The sequence below is a fragment of the Mycetomoellerius zeteki genome, unplaced genomic scaffold (genome assembly GCF_001594055.1).
Source record: "Mycetomoellerius zeteki isolate Tzet28-1 unplaced genomic scaffold, Tzet1.0 scaffold105, whole genome shotgun sequence".
Taxonomy (NCBI): domain Eukaryota; kingdom Metazoa; phylum Arthropoda; class Insecta; order Hymenoptera; family Formicidae; genus Mycetomoellerius; species Mycetomoellerius zeteki.
In genome coordinates, this window is record NW_017255965.1 from 2,387,536 (window position 1) to 2,405,748 (window position 18,213).

Sequence of the window (18,213 nt, forward strand, 5' to 3'; positions counted from 1 at the left end):
TGGAAGAGTTGATGGACGCCCCGAAGACGAAAAACTTCCAAGTTTCTTTTTCTTATTATACACGGCAAATAAGGAGCGATTCCCTTGATTTTTTTGCAATTTAAATCTAGATATTTTATTAACTATTAGAATATTGCTATTGAGTGACACAATATTGTTTTTGATAAATTTTATGTACCTATAAGGAAATAGATCACTTTTAATTAATATAACGCAAGTTTTGTTTGTTGTATATTTCGTACTTTTAACAACAAAATATTTATATAATCGACATTTTTATAAACACAAATAATTATTAACTTAACTATACATTTCACACTTATAATAACAAAATATTTGTAATCTAGACTTTCATAAACAGAAATAATCTAATTATTAACTTAAAAGAAAAGACGGAATAAGCACACTATTAAATTTAATCTTGAAATTATATACAGTATGTATAGTCCATTGTGTGTATGTCTCCTCATAATACTTAACCTTTAGAGGGAGTCTATTTTTAAAGTCTTACAGCTTTTTCTTGATGAAGATTTGTTATAATTCATTATTTCTTGTCTCAAAATATGACATTATTTCAGCACCACTAAAGCGACTTTCCCGTGCTATAAAGATTAAAATATATAATAACATAAAACTATTTAAAAATTCAAATCACTTATCATGCTTTCCATTATAATGACTACCAGGTCCAAACTGATATGTAACACGGAATTTTTAAATGCTTGTCTTCTCTTTCCTAGCTTTTAACATAGCAGATTGGACCTCCTAGTAACCACTGATAACATAGCTGATAGCTTAACGTTCAATGATTTCGCTCGCTTATACGTAAAACTTTTACGCATCCAGCATTCCAGGGTTAAAATTCGTACGTGATGCATTAGCTCGTATTTGCATATCATTATAGTTTGTAACGTTTGAAAAATTAATCTTGTACACTGAGAAGAAATTGTTCATTTGACTAAATTAATTTAGTTGTCTTTATTTCTTTCATTGAAGAATGTATGTATTTAAGTCATATATAATATGTTTGATTTAAAGATGTTCATCGAAAGAAATAAAGAAGAGCTAAATTAATTTGATCAAATGAAGAATTTTTTTCTTAGTGTATTATTTTTTGAATTATGTCACGTCCTTTTCTTGTTTCTGTAGTGTATTATCATTTTTACTTTTATAGCGAAGAAATTGGATTGCATAACAGTGTTTCGCTTTCTTAATATATCCATCGTATTAAATCAAGATAACCAAGTGGAATAGGAAATTCGCGCGTAGATTCCTTAATATGGTAAATTTTCTCACGGCGGTTTTCGTGATCAAAAAATCCGTAGGCGGACGAGAATAAAGAAAACCGAAGGTCGCGTAGGGAGGCGAGTTATACATATATCTCCGGACACGAGTATGTGTACAGGGAAAGCAGCACCTACGCGATACGTGTCGACGTTCTAAAAATACGGGCTTATTTTAGCGAGGAGAGGGATGTACCCGCGTGAGAACGACACACGGCCGAGTATCATACGGGTTCCTGCTTAAGCAGGAAGGTCATAGAGTGAATTACAAGACTGCACTTTAATCCACAAGGAATTACGGACGAAAGATACTGTCTGTCAATGATGAATATATCTCGTGTAAACTTGAAGAACAGTGTGCATCATGAGGAACCTTTCACGAATTTATTAGATCCACTTCTCGCATGTGTGTTTATGAATTTTTAAGCCCGTGTCACATTACGCATTGGAGATTAGAATTCGTTATAATTTTAATTTTAATGTATCTCGTTCTGATTAGTTGAATTCTAATCTCTAATTCGCATTTCTCAATCGCCAATATGCAATGTGACGCGGGCTTTAGACATCTTTAAATTTAGGATGATTTGTGTGGCTCGAAAAATATAATATTATATAATAAAAAAATAAAATGTCTGTTTCTACCACTACAGATTAACTTTAATATTAGTTTAACTTATTTTTAACGTACTTTTAATTTTTTTTAATTTTAAAAATTAGAAAAGGAAAAGAGTAAATTAAACAGAGATTAATTTACAATGGTATAAATGTATATTAATCCTCGAGTTATTTGCTGGAAACATTTTTTGAGAGAATTACGCTTTATCGATGCAAAGAAACTAATGTCTGGATTTCGGGGCTATCACAGTCGCCAGTATCGCAGCCACCTCTCCGAATTCGACGATAAGTGACAATGATATCGATTGTGTGGATCGCGTGCGTTGCACGATTCTCTCCCCTCGTGGGGACGTGTACCAAGCGCGTGCGGCGCCGGGCGTCGCGACGCCCCCTCCACCAGACGGTGAGAAAAAAATAGAAATGGAAAAAAGACTACGAGTCGCAGCGTTTAATTATTTCTGCCACGGCGCTACCATGATCCCAAACGTAAGAGAGAGAAGCGACCGCAAAAAATAATATTTTCTTCGACAGCGCGTGGATGACCCCTGTAATAAACGTTGAAAGGTCAAGGGAAAAAATTGTCGTTTTTTGGCGTAATTACGTTCATGGAAACAAGAGAAAGAAATATTAACTTTACCATCAAACGAGCGTTGATGTTATCTGTGTTGACCTGAAATTTTTGGTGAATTTTGCTTATTTGCTTATAAAGTTGGAGTTCAGTTTAAATGGCTTTATTTAAAAATGATTAAAATTTATTTATCATTTCGTCATACATATTTTTGTAACACAAAATATAAATTTTTTTACAGGTAATCTTAAAATCTATCTTTTATTTTTCATTTATAGACATTTTATTTTTTTAAACACGAGCCGTTTGATTGCGTAAAAAATTTTCGAAAGTACTATAACTACTCGTATCCAATTTTCGATCGTCAGAATCCCGTGCTGTTAACGGACACTGATCTCGTTTCCGGCTGTTCGGCTTTCTCGCCAATCAGTACGCCAAGCTAATTTTAGCCTCTATCGATTCCCACCTGGTAGAATTCAGGCTGGTCTTTCGTCCAAACGCGATGGATGATACCGCATTTAATATTGGCAAATGAATTGTGCATCGCCGAAAATTGAGGAACATTAATTGCATTATGAAATATCTCCTTCGAAAATGGAACTCTTAGTAACAGTACGCTTACTGAATACTGTCGATATATTGATTGCTGCTGGCAATTAGAAATTATTATGTAAAATTAGCGCGTATTATTTTCTGCAGAATATAAGTTTAACAATGTATGAATTCTTGTGCAATACAATAGATGCTGTAAAGAATAACGTATATTTATATCTTGCAAGTATGAAATATTAAATCTGGAAAATATTGCGATTGCATCCTGGAATATTGAAGTCTTAGAATTTTGGAACCTTGAAACTTTAATATGAATCTTCTCTTGAAGCTCTAGAACCTTGGAACTTTACAAAAGCTTGGTGCTTCAATAGGTTCAAAGGTTACGAAACTTTAAGCCTTTGAAACCATCGATGTTTGGGACAACATCAACTTTATAATTTCGAAATTTTCAAAATAACACGTTCCATATATGTAACAAAGAAACGAAATATCTCTTCGGATAAATGTGTGTGTGACATAAAACTGCATCATCGATTTTTGCTCAAAGAATCATCCCAACTTGTTTGAAACGTGAGGCTAATATATTATTTTCAGTCTGTAATATTCGGCGCTGAGAAAAATATTTTAGCTTTTTTTTACCGAATCTTTTCTTAATAATATTGTGTGTAATATAATCAGTTGTATTTCTGCAACAGATTGCATTAGCGTTAATAGCGACTGTGGAAAGGACGTGTCCGTTGCAGTAACGTCATTTTCACGGTGAAAACCCGTCTCGTCGCACGAGCAATCTAGAACATTGCGTAATGCCATAAATAAGCGAGCTGGACTCTTGTTTAACATTATAAATATCGTAGGTACCCGGTATATCGATCGATGTCTCTGACACAACGTGCGTCGTTGTAAACAACCTCGTAGCAGTGAAACGAGTCAGAAATAATTTCCTCTCTTTTCACGACGCTTTAGAAAGCTGAATATCATAAATAGCACATCAGAGTGTTACTTGCTAATATGTGACTAGTATTGCTTGAATTGCCGATGATTGATCGTGGTTGAAGATTGTCGTTGTAATGAGAATTCGCTTTTATGAGGTACCATAAATTAAATTAGTTGTAACAAAGCAAAAAAAGTGTAGATAACGAAGCGTATTTTAAGTAAAATTTGTATTGCTGTATGAAACACTATCATTTCGCTATAATTTTAATTTCTAGTGTCTTTTTAATGTCTCTAATTTCGCGAAGTGACAAATACTGATTTTAATAAAACTTTATATACAATGCAATTGTTATGTAAATAGATAAATTTAGACTAATATGTCAGTTGCGGTCCAAAAACGTTTCAAGGTATCAAAAAATGTTTTATATAAATATTTTACAATAAAATTACCTCTATTTATTTACGTCAATAACATTTGTAAAAACTAATATATTTAAAAATTGTTTTTTAAAAATAATTACTGACGTGGATGAATAAAATAATTTTATTATAAAACTTTCGTATAAAACTTCTTTGTCTGATGAATTGTGCTTCCCCTTATGTTCCGGAATATCAAGAAGTATGATAATGATACATAGTATCAATGATAAGAAGATCTGTAGATTTGCTAACTGATGTATTGCAACAAATATTTGATTGTATCGAAGTATGTATTCTGCTGAAGATGGCTAAAAGCTATGGCCGAAACGTTCAGGTTCAAATTAATAATTAAAAATATACTCTATATTATTAAATATGTTTATGAGTACAAATTTGCGCACTTATCGCACTGACTCCTAATTAGCCCCTTTAAATTTAATTTTTTAATCGTAAGGAGTCCATTATTATATATAGTTTTTCTACAATATTTCGTATAAAAATTTTGATATCTTGAATAATTTTAGAAATAAAACAAATAAAACAAAAAAAATTGAAAATTTACATACGAGTTCGCTCCTTAAAACCATTTTTAGATTGCAACTGTCATTTTTTAAATTCATCTGTTTACATAATCTATATGTAGCTATATAAAGTTTCGTTAAAATCAGAATTTGACACTTCGCTAAATTTTCTTGTAAGTTAAATAAACAGTTCTTAAAACTTAACTGTAATAGAAAGTAATACCATGATAAAGATCGTGTTTATTATTCTCTACATTTAGTGCGAATCTTATAGCCAACTCCTGCATCGATTCAAGTGTCGTTACATGCATAACGATTATATCGCTAATACATAAATAAATAGACACTTCGATCGTTATATCAGTCACGTGGACAAGGTAATTAAGAAAGTTCTAACGGGGGAGGTTTTCCTATGCTTTAAAATAACTCGGGCGATCTTTCATCTTCAATAAGTGGAACAAGCTTCCATAAATTAATAAACCTTCGGAATTCAGCACGGAGAAGCGTGGCGGCGCCGCGCCGTGCGCAGCTTGTCTTCTCATTAAAATTGCAACCCATGTTTATGTTCCCGCAGCCGCTCGCCCCGTTTCATTGCGTTTCGTTTTACATTGTAGCCGATGGTGTGTAACGTAACACGAAAGTAAATTTCAGGGGCCGCCGGCCATCGCTGAAAGATTGATCGCAAGGCCGAAAGAGCTTCGACGTAACATTTCCTGCCCGCGGCTCGCCACAACCATAAATTTCTCACTACGTTCACAAAATGCACCTCGTGACGCGAAACGGGAAAACGCCCCGGAATTCTCGTCAGTGAGAAATAATACATGATAAGTGTAATAAAAACTGGCTGTCTGGACAAGTGGAAGAACGAAGAAACAGTTCTGAACACTTAAAATGGAAAATGTGAACTATAAATGCCAGGAAGTGAAGTCATTGACAAGAAAATATATGATCTCTTTTAAGATCATTCTTATCGCATTTAGTCTCTTATTTTATTTTCAATTTGCTATTCTTTCTTTTCTCATTTATACCGACCACTGAAGCTTGGAGCCATTTATAAATGTTTTTGTTACATTTTATCGAATTTCTTTATAAAAATTTCAAACTGAAATTGCATAAAAATATAACCAATGCTAAATTAAAAGAAGAATAGAAACAGAAATAGAAAGGTTTTGTTCGTAACGTTTGGCATATTAATCAGAAAATATTCAATTTTGTCAAAGGCTTTGTTATCGTTTGACTTGTTTATTCCACTATATAGCAAATCGTGTAATTCGCAAGTGCTTGCATAAATTCAAGCCCTTAGGCTCTTCTCTCGGAACTAGCTACGGTATAATGCAGATAATCCTAAATGCGAAGTGTACGGATCGCTCTTTACTACTTCACCGTGAGAAACTGTTCGCGCAACGAACCGCATTACAATTAGCAATTAGCATTGCGGCGGCCGTATGTTAATTGGAGTAATAATCATGATACGCTCAGCTTGCTCCGAAGTCAGAGCACTTTAATCGCGTTTCGCGATCCGGAAAAGTATGCATGCAGTGATAAAACTTGTTATTGTTATCTTCAGCTAGAGAATTGCCGAGCGTTCTTCTCTGCAATCGTATTAATTGTGAAATCATGCTACACATTATGTATTATTTTTTCTCTCCCCTTCCTCCTTCCTTTCTTCCTTTCTTTTCCCCATATATTTATTCCTATGTATTAAAACTATATAAAAGCGAGCTTTTAATCATAAAATACACTGGGAAAATATAAAATAAATGCATATAAAAATATTTTATTCATTATTTTTGTTATTTAACAATACACGCGCGCGTAGAATACAATAAATAATAATTTTTTGAATAAAAAATTTAATAATATATTTTATATATATATATATACACAGTTGAAAAAAATATGTTGAATTTAACATAAATCACATGTCCCAAACGATTATGTAAGAGAATAAATACAAAGAAAAATAACATCGACACAATTTGTAAACAAAAACCGTGGGAATATTTTTTTTTAGAAAATTAACATTTATGATATGTTAAATTTTAACACATATTTCATTCATTTATCTTAGAATTTACGTTTTAAAACACATTATTTTTATGTTACTTGCTCACTTACTCATAAATTGTGTCATTTTGACACTAAGAAACATCGAATATCATTTCACAAAAAATGTTTAAATAACATAATCACACTATGTTAAATTAACACTCGAATATGTTAAAAAATTCTTCATAAATTATTGACACAAATGTGAATGGACTGTTTTCAACACAAATACGCAAATTTTTGTACATACTGCGTATGTAGAAATTTTAGGAATTTATGAAGTTAATTTTATTTAAAAAGGTATATATTATAAGATTGAACGCGAAGATGATAAAGAAGAGAGAGAGAGACGTATATTTTCTATAAATATATTCTCTAAAGTTAAAATTAAAAATATCTTAAAATTATATCTTTATACAAAGAATAGAATAGTAGATGCATCGCACGATTAATTTGTTTATATTTAATGCAGATTAATACAAAATGTATTTATCGTATTTTGATATTCTACACTCAGATTCGACTCCTGCGAGTCGCATTGTGTAAGATCCTCGAGATTCTCTGCAAGACTCTCGATCATGTGGTATAAACATAAAAAGATGACGCATGCGGGCGACAGCATAATGTTGTCTGATGCTTCCGTTAGACGTAATTGTTTCTATAGCTATTAAGGAAGCCTCGGCTATTCTCTTCTCTTCTCTTCTCGTATTTCACGAAGCGTGAAAGAGTGGAACTCAAGTAGATTTTTATATAAAATATAAGTGTACTATATAAATTGACATAATGTAAAGTTTATTTTACAATAGGGAGTCTTTAAAGATGTGTTTTGCGCTATAAGAAACTTAATTTTTGAGAAATATTAAACTATGAAGTGTATCTGACAATCACAAGTCTCACGCTCATAATATAACAATTTATTTTGCTTTTTTAAATTACAAATACCTATAGAAAACATCGATATCGTTCAAATTATAATTTTCATTTTTTTAAATGTTAATTTAATTATGCATTTACATATATCACGTTAATTGATATGAATTAATCTTTATCTCATCTTGGAAATTGTGGATTTAGTACCTACACTCTACCTACACGGAAAAAACAATTTACAGAAGAATTTAAAAATTTAAAAGCTAAATATAGATCTGAAAATAATTTTGTTGAATCTCAAAATAATTTTGTAGGAAAATTTCAAGCATGATACGCAATGCTGCAAAAAGTGTTGACATTTTAACAATCAGTTTTAAACGTCCTACATAATAACTTTAATAGTCCAATAAAATTATTTTTAGATCTGTTTTTAACTAAATTTTTAAATTCTTAAGGCAAAATTGTTTTTTATTATTTTCTGTGTATAATTAAATTTATCGCAAATAGAAAAAAAACTTGTTGAAACTCGTTGTTCAACAATTAACAAGCATGATCAAATCTTTATCGGTCATAATCATTGGCGCGTTAGGTGTGCGCTTTTTGTCGATATCTCTTGTGAAGCTTCTCATATCCTCTTTTACACACACACACACACACACACACACACCGCGCGCGCGCGCGTACCACTTCTCAAGATTTCTATCCTTGTATAAAACTATTCATATTAAAACATAACGTTCTGAAATTCTGCCATAAAAAGTTACTAAAATTTAATAAATTCTTTTATAATAAGTTTCTCATGCATTTAATGTTTACAATCTATTAATCTATTTCGAACATGTGCATCTAACTTGATCGCATTGATCGCATAACACCAACTTGCGTGCTCGAGAAAGTGTCACGTAAAGCAAATAGGTATCCGCCTTTCTTCTTTCCACTTTTATTTTAATGGACGTCAAACGAAGTATATCCTGAATTATTATGTAAATACACACAATATTATGTAAATAGTTCCGCGTTAAACGTAAGAATCATCAATGATCACATGGAACTAATTTCCACGTTTCATAATAACGCGATGCGTTTTTAGAAACGTGTTCTAGCTGATGGTAATTTTGCGATTGCTTGGAGGGCTAACGAAACGCTGCGCGTTCAATGGAACTGGTTGTTTACGAATATCTGCTGTAGAAAGTATAGCATACCTTTTACACAACGTGCGCATCGACGTAGAAATTAATCCTTCCTGGATTAATATAAATGATTGCGTGTGCCTGCAAATGGGATTCCCGGAATGTTATTTATGTAATAAATTTGCAATATGGAAACGTATTTAAAGAAAAAATAATAATCATTTGATAGCGACAGTGAACTATGCAACACGCCAACCGTTAACTGGTTGAGACTGATTCAAGACTTTTAAAGTAACATTAATTACTTGATGGACTTAATTGAAATCTTACTTAAGGAGAGCACTTCGGACTTGTTTTTGAAATTAGCGGCTTCCGTTCTCCCACGTCATACGTTCACATATTACCCCAATGTCGTCATAATGATCGATATAGCCCTATTACATATTTTGAAATGTCTATTCATCGTAAATTAAGTCAGTAGATAAATCATTCGAGACAATCTATTATTTCCTAAATATTTCGAAATGTCTAAAAGCAGAAACATATTTCGTGAATTATTGATTAATATATACAAAAGATTTATTTGAATTATAAATTTTTATATAAATTTTTCTCTTTGATAAAAATACTATTACATCTGACAACGTCATAATAATTTAGATTAAAAAAAGTTGAACATTTAAAGTGAAAAAACGTTGCTATTTACTTCTTATTTTTGAATTATTTAAAAATCAGATATTCAAATATGATAAAGAGAGGAAACACGAACGAGTTATTTTTATCAGTTTGGAAAAGTTTGTGCCCAGCTATGTTTATATATTATATGTATTGAAGCAACGTTGACTAAACTTTCAAAGGCAAGGTCATGGCGAAAGAAATCGCGACTAACTTTCGACCTCAAGCGCTATTTCGCCGCGTGCGAAAACAATTCTACGAATGTAACTCTCCTTAGACGTGCGATTTATCCGATCCACCCACATTGCCGTGCGATTTAACGAGCCATCGTGTAACGGTCGCTTAACGATGATTCAGAGACCGGTCAAATGGTGCTTGAACCTCCTCCACTCATCCTCCCTTTCGCTCTTTCTCTTTTTCTCTCATATACGGCACCACTCGCTCGTTTCCACTCGCCAGCCTCCTCTAGGTACACCGCTCTCGTGCGCTAGTCTCACCAACTCACCAACTAAGAACTTCGAGAATGATACTAGATAGGTACTACCCCAGCGAGAAATAACCGTAACAACTTCCTTACTCTTCCATATCCAATAGTCAATATCCTTCCATCTCGTTCATTTCTTTTTCAAACGCGTTTACGAATAGAGACACATGTGCTTTGATAAAAAAAATTATGCATTAAACTCGAAAATAAATTTTTTATTTATTTATTTATTACTGAATTTTGGTGCTCAATAAGTTGATATCAGATTTTTTTTATATGCAAATAAAAATTGTCGTTCAAATAGTTTTATATTACTTAGATATGCATATATATTGTATATAAGTATCGAAATTATTATTTTAGTACGCGAAAGGAAAATTTTACTGTTGTACCTGAAAATTTAGTTAAATACAGATTTGAAAATAATTTTGTTGGTTTATCAAAATAATTATATAGAGCGCTTAAGCGTTGATAATGTTGTAGAAAATTTTAACATTCTAGCAATTAGTTTAAACGTTCTATAATTATTTTGATAGTTAAAACAAAGTTATTTTGAAATCTATGTTCAGCTAAACTTTTTAGCTATTTCAGCAAAACCGTTCTTTCAATGTAGAATAGAAATCATTCTCAGAAACATCTTTAATAAGTACTTTCATGTGACAGTTGATTATAAAGTTGCTTATATATTTATATAGATGTTCTTCACGCATTAAGATCGATCGTTTAATAAATATAATTATGCTGTTTTTTTCCTATATTGATGGAACAAGATTCATTTCATACTCTCATAGTGTACTGACGTATTTCTGTATTTTGTTCATCTGAATCAACATTCTATCCCACCGTAACGATGTTATATTGGAGGTCATTCATTTTCTTTATTATTGTTTCAAAATTTAGTTACATTGTTTTCACAATGTATTCTGACGGAGTTATCAGGATGTCAACATATATACAAAATCGATCTTGCAATTCGCTCGACCTTCTGCCGACGAGAGGTTCTCAGTGCAGTGACCTCCTCCTATGTATTCCGCATGCGGAACGGAACGTCGTCCGCATGGCGTCATAACCACTCCGCGCTTGTAAACCATCGTCGGCGGAACGACCGACACTTCCGGAAAACGTGACGCTGATGCACTTTAACGTTCAAAATGTACCGGCAGGTTTAAGTCCCCGACAGCGAAGAGGATTCGAAGCTTCCACTCCGTGAAAAGTACTCGCATGATTTAACGTTAACAGAAATATCATCGCGCTCAAACGCACGCTTCACTTTGTAAATTGCTGACAATCGAAGCCGTAAAATGTAAGATGACACAACCGACACAATTCACTTTTTAATATTATATAATTTATTGAATCACGTATTTCTATCGTATTAATAAATAATAATTGTCATGTATTATTAATTTTGACAACATTAATTGATGAATTAAATTTATGTTATATTATGAAGCAAAAATCGTTAAAGTTTCAAAGGATAGAATAATGCTATTTACATGTCGTAATTTTGTAAATCATCAATTATGTAAAGATACAGATTCTTGGAGATCATATAATTTTGTTAAATAATACTACAGTATTGTATATTTATGATGATAGTTAAAAAGTGCAATATTTTCTTCAAACAAGATTAAAATAAAATTTGTAGTAGCAAAATCCATAAGTTAGACTCTTGAAGTAAAAATTTTCCACTCGTTAGAAATCCTTCGCATAGAGACCATAAACGATCTCGTTACAACCACTTTCCTTTGTCGATGCCGGCACGCAGACGCGATCGATTTGGCGTCTGGCAGGCTTCCGTCTCATTGTATCTTTTTCTCAACTCTGGAATATTTTCTCTTTAGGAATAAAGTATTTTGTTTCCATTAATAATGCAACATCCAATAGCTTTGTACATCTTTTATATATTTTTATACAGAATTATATTGTGATTTCTGATTATTGATTTATGATTGTTAGGAATATTTCACTATTTTCTTATTTATTTATTTTATGTATATATGTATTTGATATTGTCAACTTGTCGCATTAACCGAGGTCAGAATAATCAATAGTCAACACACACATGCACGCACGCGCGCGCGCGCGCGGGCGCGCGCGCATGCTCTCTCTCTCTCTCTTTCTATTTTCTTTATTATAGTTTTCTTTTCAATAATATATTACTATTTTTTTATTTACCTATTTTTTTGTATCATGGCTTTGTGCTTGAAGGGATCTTATTCCAGAGTGCGTAATAAACGACGTCCCTCCTCTCCTCTCCTTTCACCTCTTTCTCTCTACACACATACATATACATTACATATTGACATATACATACATATATGTATATATATATATATAAAATTTCTAATTAATATCTAATTTGTGTTTTTCATTTAAATTGAATCAATATACGTGGGTTAATAAATAATCTTAATTTTTATTAATATCAATTTTTATGTGTATAATAACTATATATAGTATATTATATGATATATACACATACACGTGATAGGTGAATCAGTTAATCAGTAATTATCAATATATTTTACCCTTAATAATGAAGGTGATAAAAATTAAGATTACTCACCCACGTATATAATTAAAATAATATCTACAATTTAAATGAAAAGCAGAAATTAGATATTAAAAATCGACTTATCAAATGAAAAATACTTGTTTCGTAACGGAATAGATCAGCGAGAGACAAACGTTTGGACATAAAACGGATAAATCCATATATAGGTATATTTCTTCGGATATTGTCACGTGTACGTATCGTACGTTATTGTTAAATATACGAGGCCTGGGGCTCCGAGGTATAATAAATTTCTCCCTTCCTATCCGTCCATCACGCTCGCTTCGCGTTCGCTCGCCTACCTTTCCCATAACCGCAGCGCCGCAGCCGTTACCAATCCGTCTGCGGCGCAGGCCGATGGCCTTTTCGCTCGGCTCCGTCTGTCTCATCTCGTTCCTCGTTCCTTGTTCCTCGACTCGCAAACGTGACTATACCGCCATCGCCACCGCCGCCGCCGCCGCGCCATGTATCGATCGTGGTCGATGCTTACTCGTCGAGCAAAATAACGTTAATCAAACGAGAGGGTAGAGGGGGCAGGTGGCGACCGCTCCCCTCGTTTGGGGCTGAAGAAACATCCGGCAGTGACATTGAAATTACCGACCGTAGTACACGCGAGAATGTATGTATGCCCCGGGTAGTACACTCGATGCAAGTCTTGCTTGACACTAGACACTATTTGACATTTAATTCCTGATGAGCGTGAATTCGTGAACATAGATTTTCACGGATAGTTCGATCAACCTGATTTTTTTCGAAAATATCCATTGGGAGAATATATTCTAAAATTGTAAAATTTGAAGAAGAGTTAAATCCTTCAAATATTAAAGAAAACAAGAGAGAACATCAATTCTCAAAGTTTTAAATAAATTTACGAAGCATTATTTAAATTGCCACTGAGGAACAATCCATCATAGAAAAATCTGTAAAAGTGTATTGTTAAACGCTGCAGAATGCGTTTTTACAAAGATTATTATAATCAATCTTTAAAGTTTCAAATTATCGATAATCGATAAAAACATCGTAAAATCTTAGCTTCGTGAATATCAGTGATTATCACTGTGGCGATAATCACAGATAGATAGTAAAAAACTTCATCAAAGATTCTTTGTTTGTATGTTTCGCGATTACTCCCGTATATCCTGGCGAGGTTCTTTTCGATCACCCCGTAGAAAAGCACGCACCAGCAGGCTGCGTCGAAGGGCGATGCACCAACGGTTACCGTTCCCGAAGGGCGGTTGCCATCCCCCTTGGTTCCCGCCGCACCACCGTCGCTACCACCACCATCATGAGCGGCAACGGACTCGACCCTCGTCGGAACAACTCCGGTTCGAAGGGTTGGGGCGGTCGATGCAGCGTTACCATGGAAACCAGACGCGCCGTCCGCCACCCCTTCCCACGGTGCATTCAACCGTGGGGTTGCGATCCGCGTTCGAAACTGCAACGGTACTTCGATAACGGGAATTATCCTCGCCAAGGACACGTTCCTGCGCCCGTTTCTCCCTGATCCCCCGTCGCATTTTTTATTCAGACACTTCATCCCCTCGCGCGCGAGAAAGAATTAACCTTCCTCTTCCTCCCTCGTTATATCCCGTCGCGGTATGTGATTTGTCATACGTGCACGATCGTTTGAAATTACGTTTTTTATATTCTTTTCTCGACACTTGAGGCGTGCATGTTCAAAGACAGATGTTAAAAGTTAAAATGAAATAAACTGTGTAATGCATAAAGTAATAAATTTTTACACAAAATTATGTATTTTTAACGTACTCCAGATTTTACTTCGAAAAGCTAACAATTAAGCGAAAAGACACTCGCTATTTTCATAGCTCACCTATCTCAATTGCATACATTTGGTTGTTGAATTGTATATATTCAATATACATATTTTATATAAACAATACATTAAGTAGTTTATCATTAATAGTTTATAAGTTAAATATTTCAACAATTTGCCATTGGCTTCTCCATTATTTATGTCGTATTGGTTTCGTATCAAAGTTAATGATTATTTCCGATAATAAAGTGCTATCTCTCTTAATCTCATAAAATCCGTTTTGTCTTTGAAAGCTTCAAAAGAAACTACAAAGGAGCTCTTGTTGATATATTCAATACAAATAATTCATTTTATTAAAATATGCGTGCTGAATATTTTTTGTATGAAATTATTTTATTCAACGGGGAGATATTTTATGTATATATACATATATATATATATATATACAAGTACATATATACTGTTTTTATACGTAGATTTCTTCACAATGGCGTGAATTCTCACTTTCGGTGAGTTCATCGCGCGTTCCTCGCGACTTCCTCAGCCTCGGTATGTTAAACACGACTTTCCGGCGACCTCGGGCTCCACGGACACTTCCCTCAGGAGCGTTCACCTTTTATCTCGGGAGTTAATCGAAATTCTTGCACGAAGACGGCGCGCACTAGTCGCGCTCGCAAGCGAGGACTCGTTGGTGCAGCAACTTCAGAAGTGTTTCCTGGAGTGCGCGAGCAAGATGCTCTTTGTTCTCTTCGCCTCCAGTTTCCTCTCTTTTTCTCTCTTCCTCTGTCTGCGGCTTTGCTATCTTGTTTCTAATATTATCGCGTGAATTTTGACCACCGCTCACTTCGGTTAAGAAATATGAAACAAGTCGAATAAAAACGATTTTGAGGGGAAAAAAAGATCATGATATTTTCTTTATTAAGTCTTTCTGCGCCGATGAAATAATATTGGTTGAAGCACGAAGCTTCCGAGAAACGATATTTTCATTTAGACATGCTCGACACGTTAAAAAAATATCCATTTCTCTCTCTTTCTTCCTCTCTTTCTCTATTCTCTCTCTTCCTTCTCGACGTTACCTCTTTCTCGTTGCTCCTCCTCTTCCTCCTCCTTCTCTCCGAGCGTGGAAAAGCGAGTGTCGTCGCACGGTATCCGATAAATTCGCTCGACCGGGTGGGAGAGAAGTACGATAACCTTCGCATTCGTGACCTTGGACTCGCGGTCTATATCAGTCTCCCTCATTCTTCCTTTTCCTTCGCCGCCGGCGCACGTCGTTCCCTTTCCTGCGGCCACTTGGACGATCTCTGTCCTCTTCTGACTGCCAGGTGAAACATGGCCGTCCGGCTTGAGCGATTTAATTAGAGGGACCAAAGCCTTCTGCTCGTCGCGAGCCGCGCGAATAACCGCTGCGCCTCGGGGATGAGGAGAGAAGAAGGTGGAGAGGTAGCCAGACGTACGCGTGGGAATCGCAATAAAAGAGACCTTTGAGATACGAAACACCGTAATAACGATTAATCGTAACGACAACGGCCACTCTCTCTCTCTCGAGGAACAGTCAGAGAGCGACCGATAGTTAAATATTACGACGTTATTATACTGTTATTATAGTAGATACTATTACCGATAGGACACAGAATAATATATTGTAAATATTCTCTTTCGTTACTATAAACTCTCTTGTGGATGAAGTAAAGTTTATAGAGAAATTCGCATTATTCTTAGCAAAGTGCCGTTATTAAAATTTCATTTTATACTAGCGTGTTTTACATAACAGAAAAATATAAATACACTCAGTTACATCGTTGCGTAGTTATGACCCTAATAATTAACATTTTAATAAAATCATTTTAATGAAAAATTAAAATTATGAAAAAAGAATCTAGAAAAACATATGTGTATATATACACGAAAAAAACAGGATGGTTGGTCTACACAGAAATCTGGTGATGCTAACCAGATTAAATAGTAAAATATGGAACAACTATTTATGTGGTTGCTTGAAACATAGTACAATGGTTAGATTAGGTTATGTTGCAGCAATGACGGCATTTCACATATACATATTTTTAATTGGAAGTGTGATGAGTCGCTTTTGCTTTTTAAAATTGCAACTTAATTTATAATATGATGTAACAAGAAATTAATTCTTATTAATAATTTAATTCCTATTACATCATGCTTTACAATGCACGATTGACGCAACTATACGGATATATAACTTATCCTTGTTAAATGATCCCCCAACCAAATTTTGTTTGTCATAACCAGATTACGCCTAACTACATTGATGTAGTTGATATATCAAAGTAAATAAATCGTATCAATACACATTCCCATCACATAAAGATAACTAGGATGATGTTTCTATATTGCTCACAACTGAATATTTTTAGTTGTGTGAACTATATCTTTTTTTTCCGTGTAAATATGTACTTTTTAAATAAAATGACAGAACGAGGAATTGGTCACTAGTGGTTACAGTGTACAAAAATTATCCTTGATACGGATTACTTTTAAGTTACCTCGGATTATCTTCAAATTACTTAAGATTACCTAATACTATACTGAGAAAAATGGTCTGATTGGATTAAATAGTAATTCTGACGGAAAATGGACGAATCAGAATTTTCTGGTTAAATCTACTAGAATTCTGGTTGAGATAACTAGAATTATGATATAATTATTGATTGATATAATTATTCTGATAAAAATAAGAATTCTAGTAGATTTTATCAGAAATATTGTACCAACCAGAATCCCGGTTATCTCAACTAGAATTCTAATAAATTTAACCAAAAAATTTTGATTCCTCCATTTTTCATCAGAAATTTTATTCAGTGTACCTCAAATTATTCCAGCTTATCAAATATTACCTCATATTACCAAGATTATCTTAGAGTATTTAAAATTGTTATATTTTCTGAGATTACCCAAGATTTTTCCAAATTTATTTTGCTCATCTGAGATTATCTTATACGCGAATACATAAACTATTATTTCTTCAGATCACTCTAGAATATCTTTATAGACCACTATGATAAGTATCTTCGAGAACATCGATTTTAGATTTTCACTGCTTAAGAAAGAAGATGCAATTTTACAAAACAAATATTTATTGCATACAGGAACACAAAAATAAAAAATTTCGCAAACAAAATATGTATTATATGTATAGATAGTAACAAGTTTGATTACTCAGTAACGTTTCAGATTTTTTAATATTAACAAAACAATATCCAATTAAATATAAATATTAATTAATTTAATTTAATATTAAAAGAGGTATTTTTTGTAAAATAAAAAGATATTTAAAAAAACACCAGTAGTAACACAGACTCTTTGTTAAACGATATCACAACTTAGTATTAAATTAAAAATTTTATGACTAATCAAGCTAAGTATAAACAAAAAGAGGTATACCTGAGAATGCTAAAGATTATTTAGATTTACCAAAAATTACCCAAAATTTCGTTTAGATTGCCGCTGAATTACCTAGCTTTTGTACAAAAATTACCTCGGTAACCAACCCCCTCATGACAGAACTAATAATATAATTGTTAAAATGTTTCAAATACGACAAAATTTTTATCATTGAAAAAATAGTCTATAATAATAATAATAATAATAATCTACGAAATGTAGCGATACACGATATAAATATTGGTGATTTCTGCTTGCAGGGATGCCGGTTGACTGAAGATGGCCTCGCCGACACCCTCATTGGAATCGCGCGCAAATTCCCTCGGGTCCCCGGTCTCGCTGTCCCCAGTAACGGTGAGCGGCAA

General features: G+C 33.6%; 1 protein-coding gene across 1 annotated transcript in view; it reads left to right on the plus strand.

The window, feature by feature from the left end:
* brat (tripartite motif-containing protein brain tumor) overlaps positions 1-18,213 on the plus strand; it is a 55,168-nt gene that overhangs the window by 33,905 nt on the left and 3,050 nt on the right. Inside the window, 1 exon segment of the mRNA XM_018447223.1 lies at positions 18,109-18,212. Within this exon segment, the coding sequence (XP_018302725.1) occupies positions 18,128-18,212 (85 nt within the window). The 5' untranslated portion in view covers positions 18,109-18,127.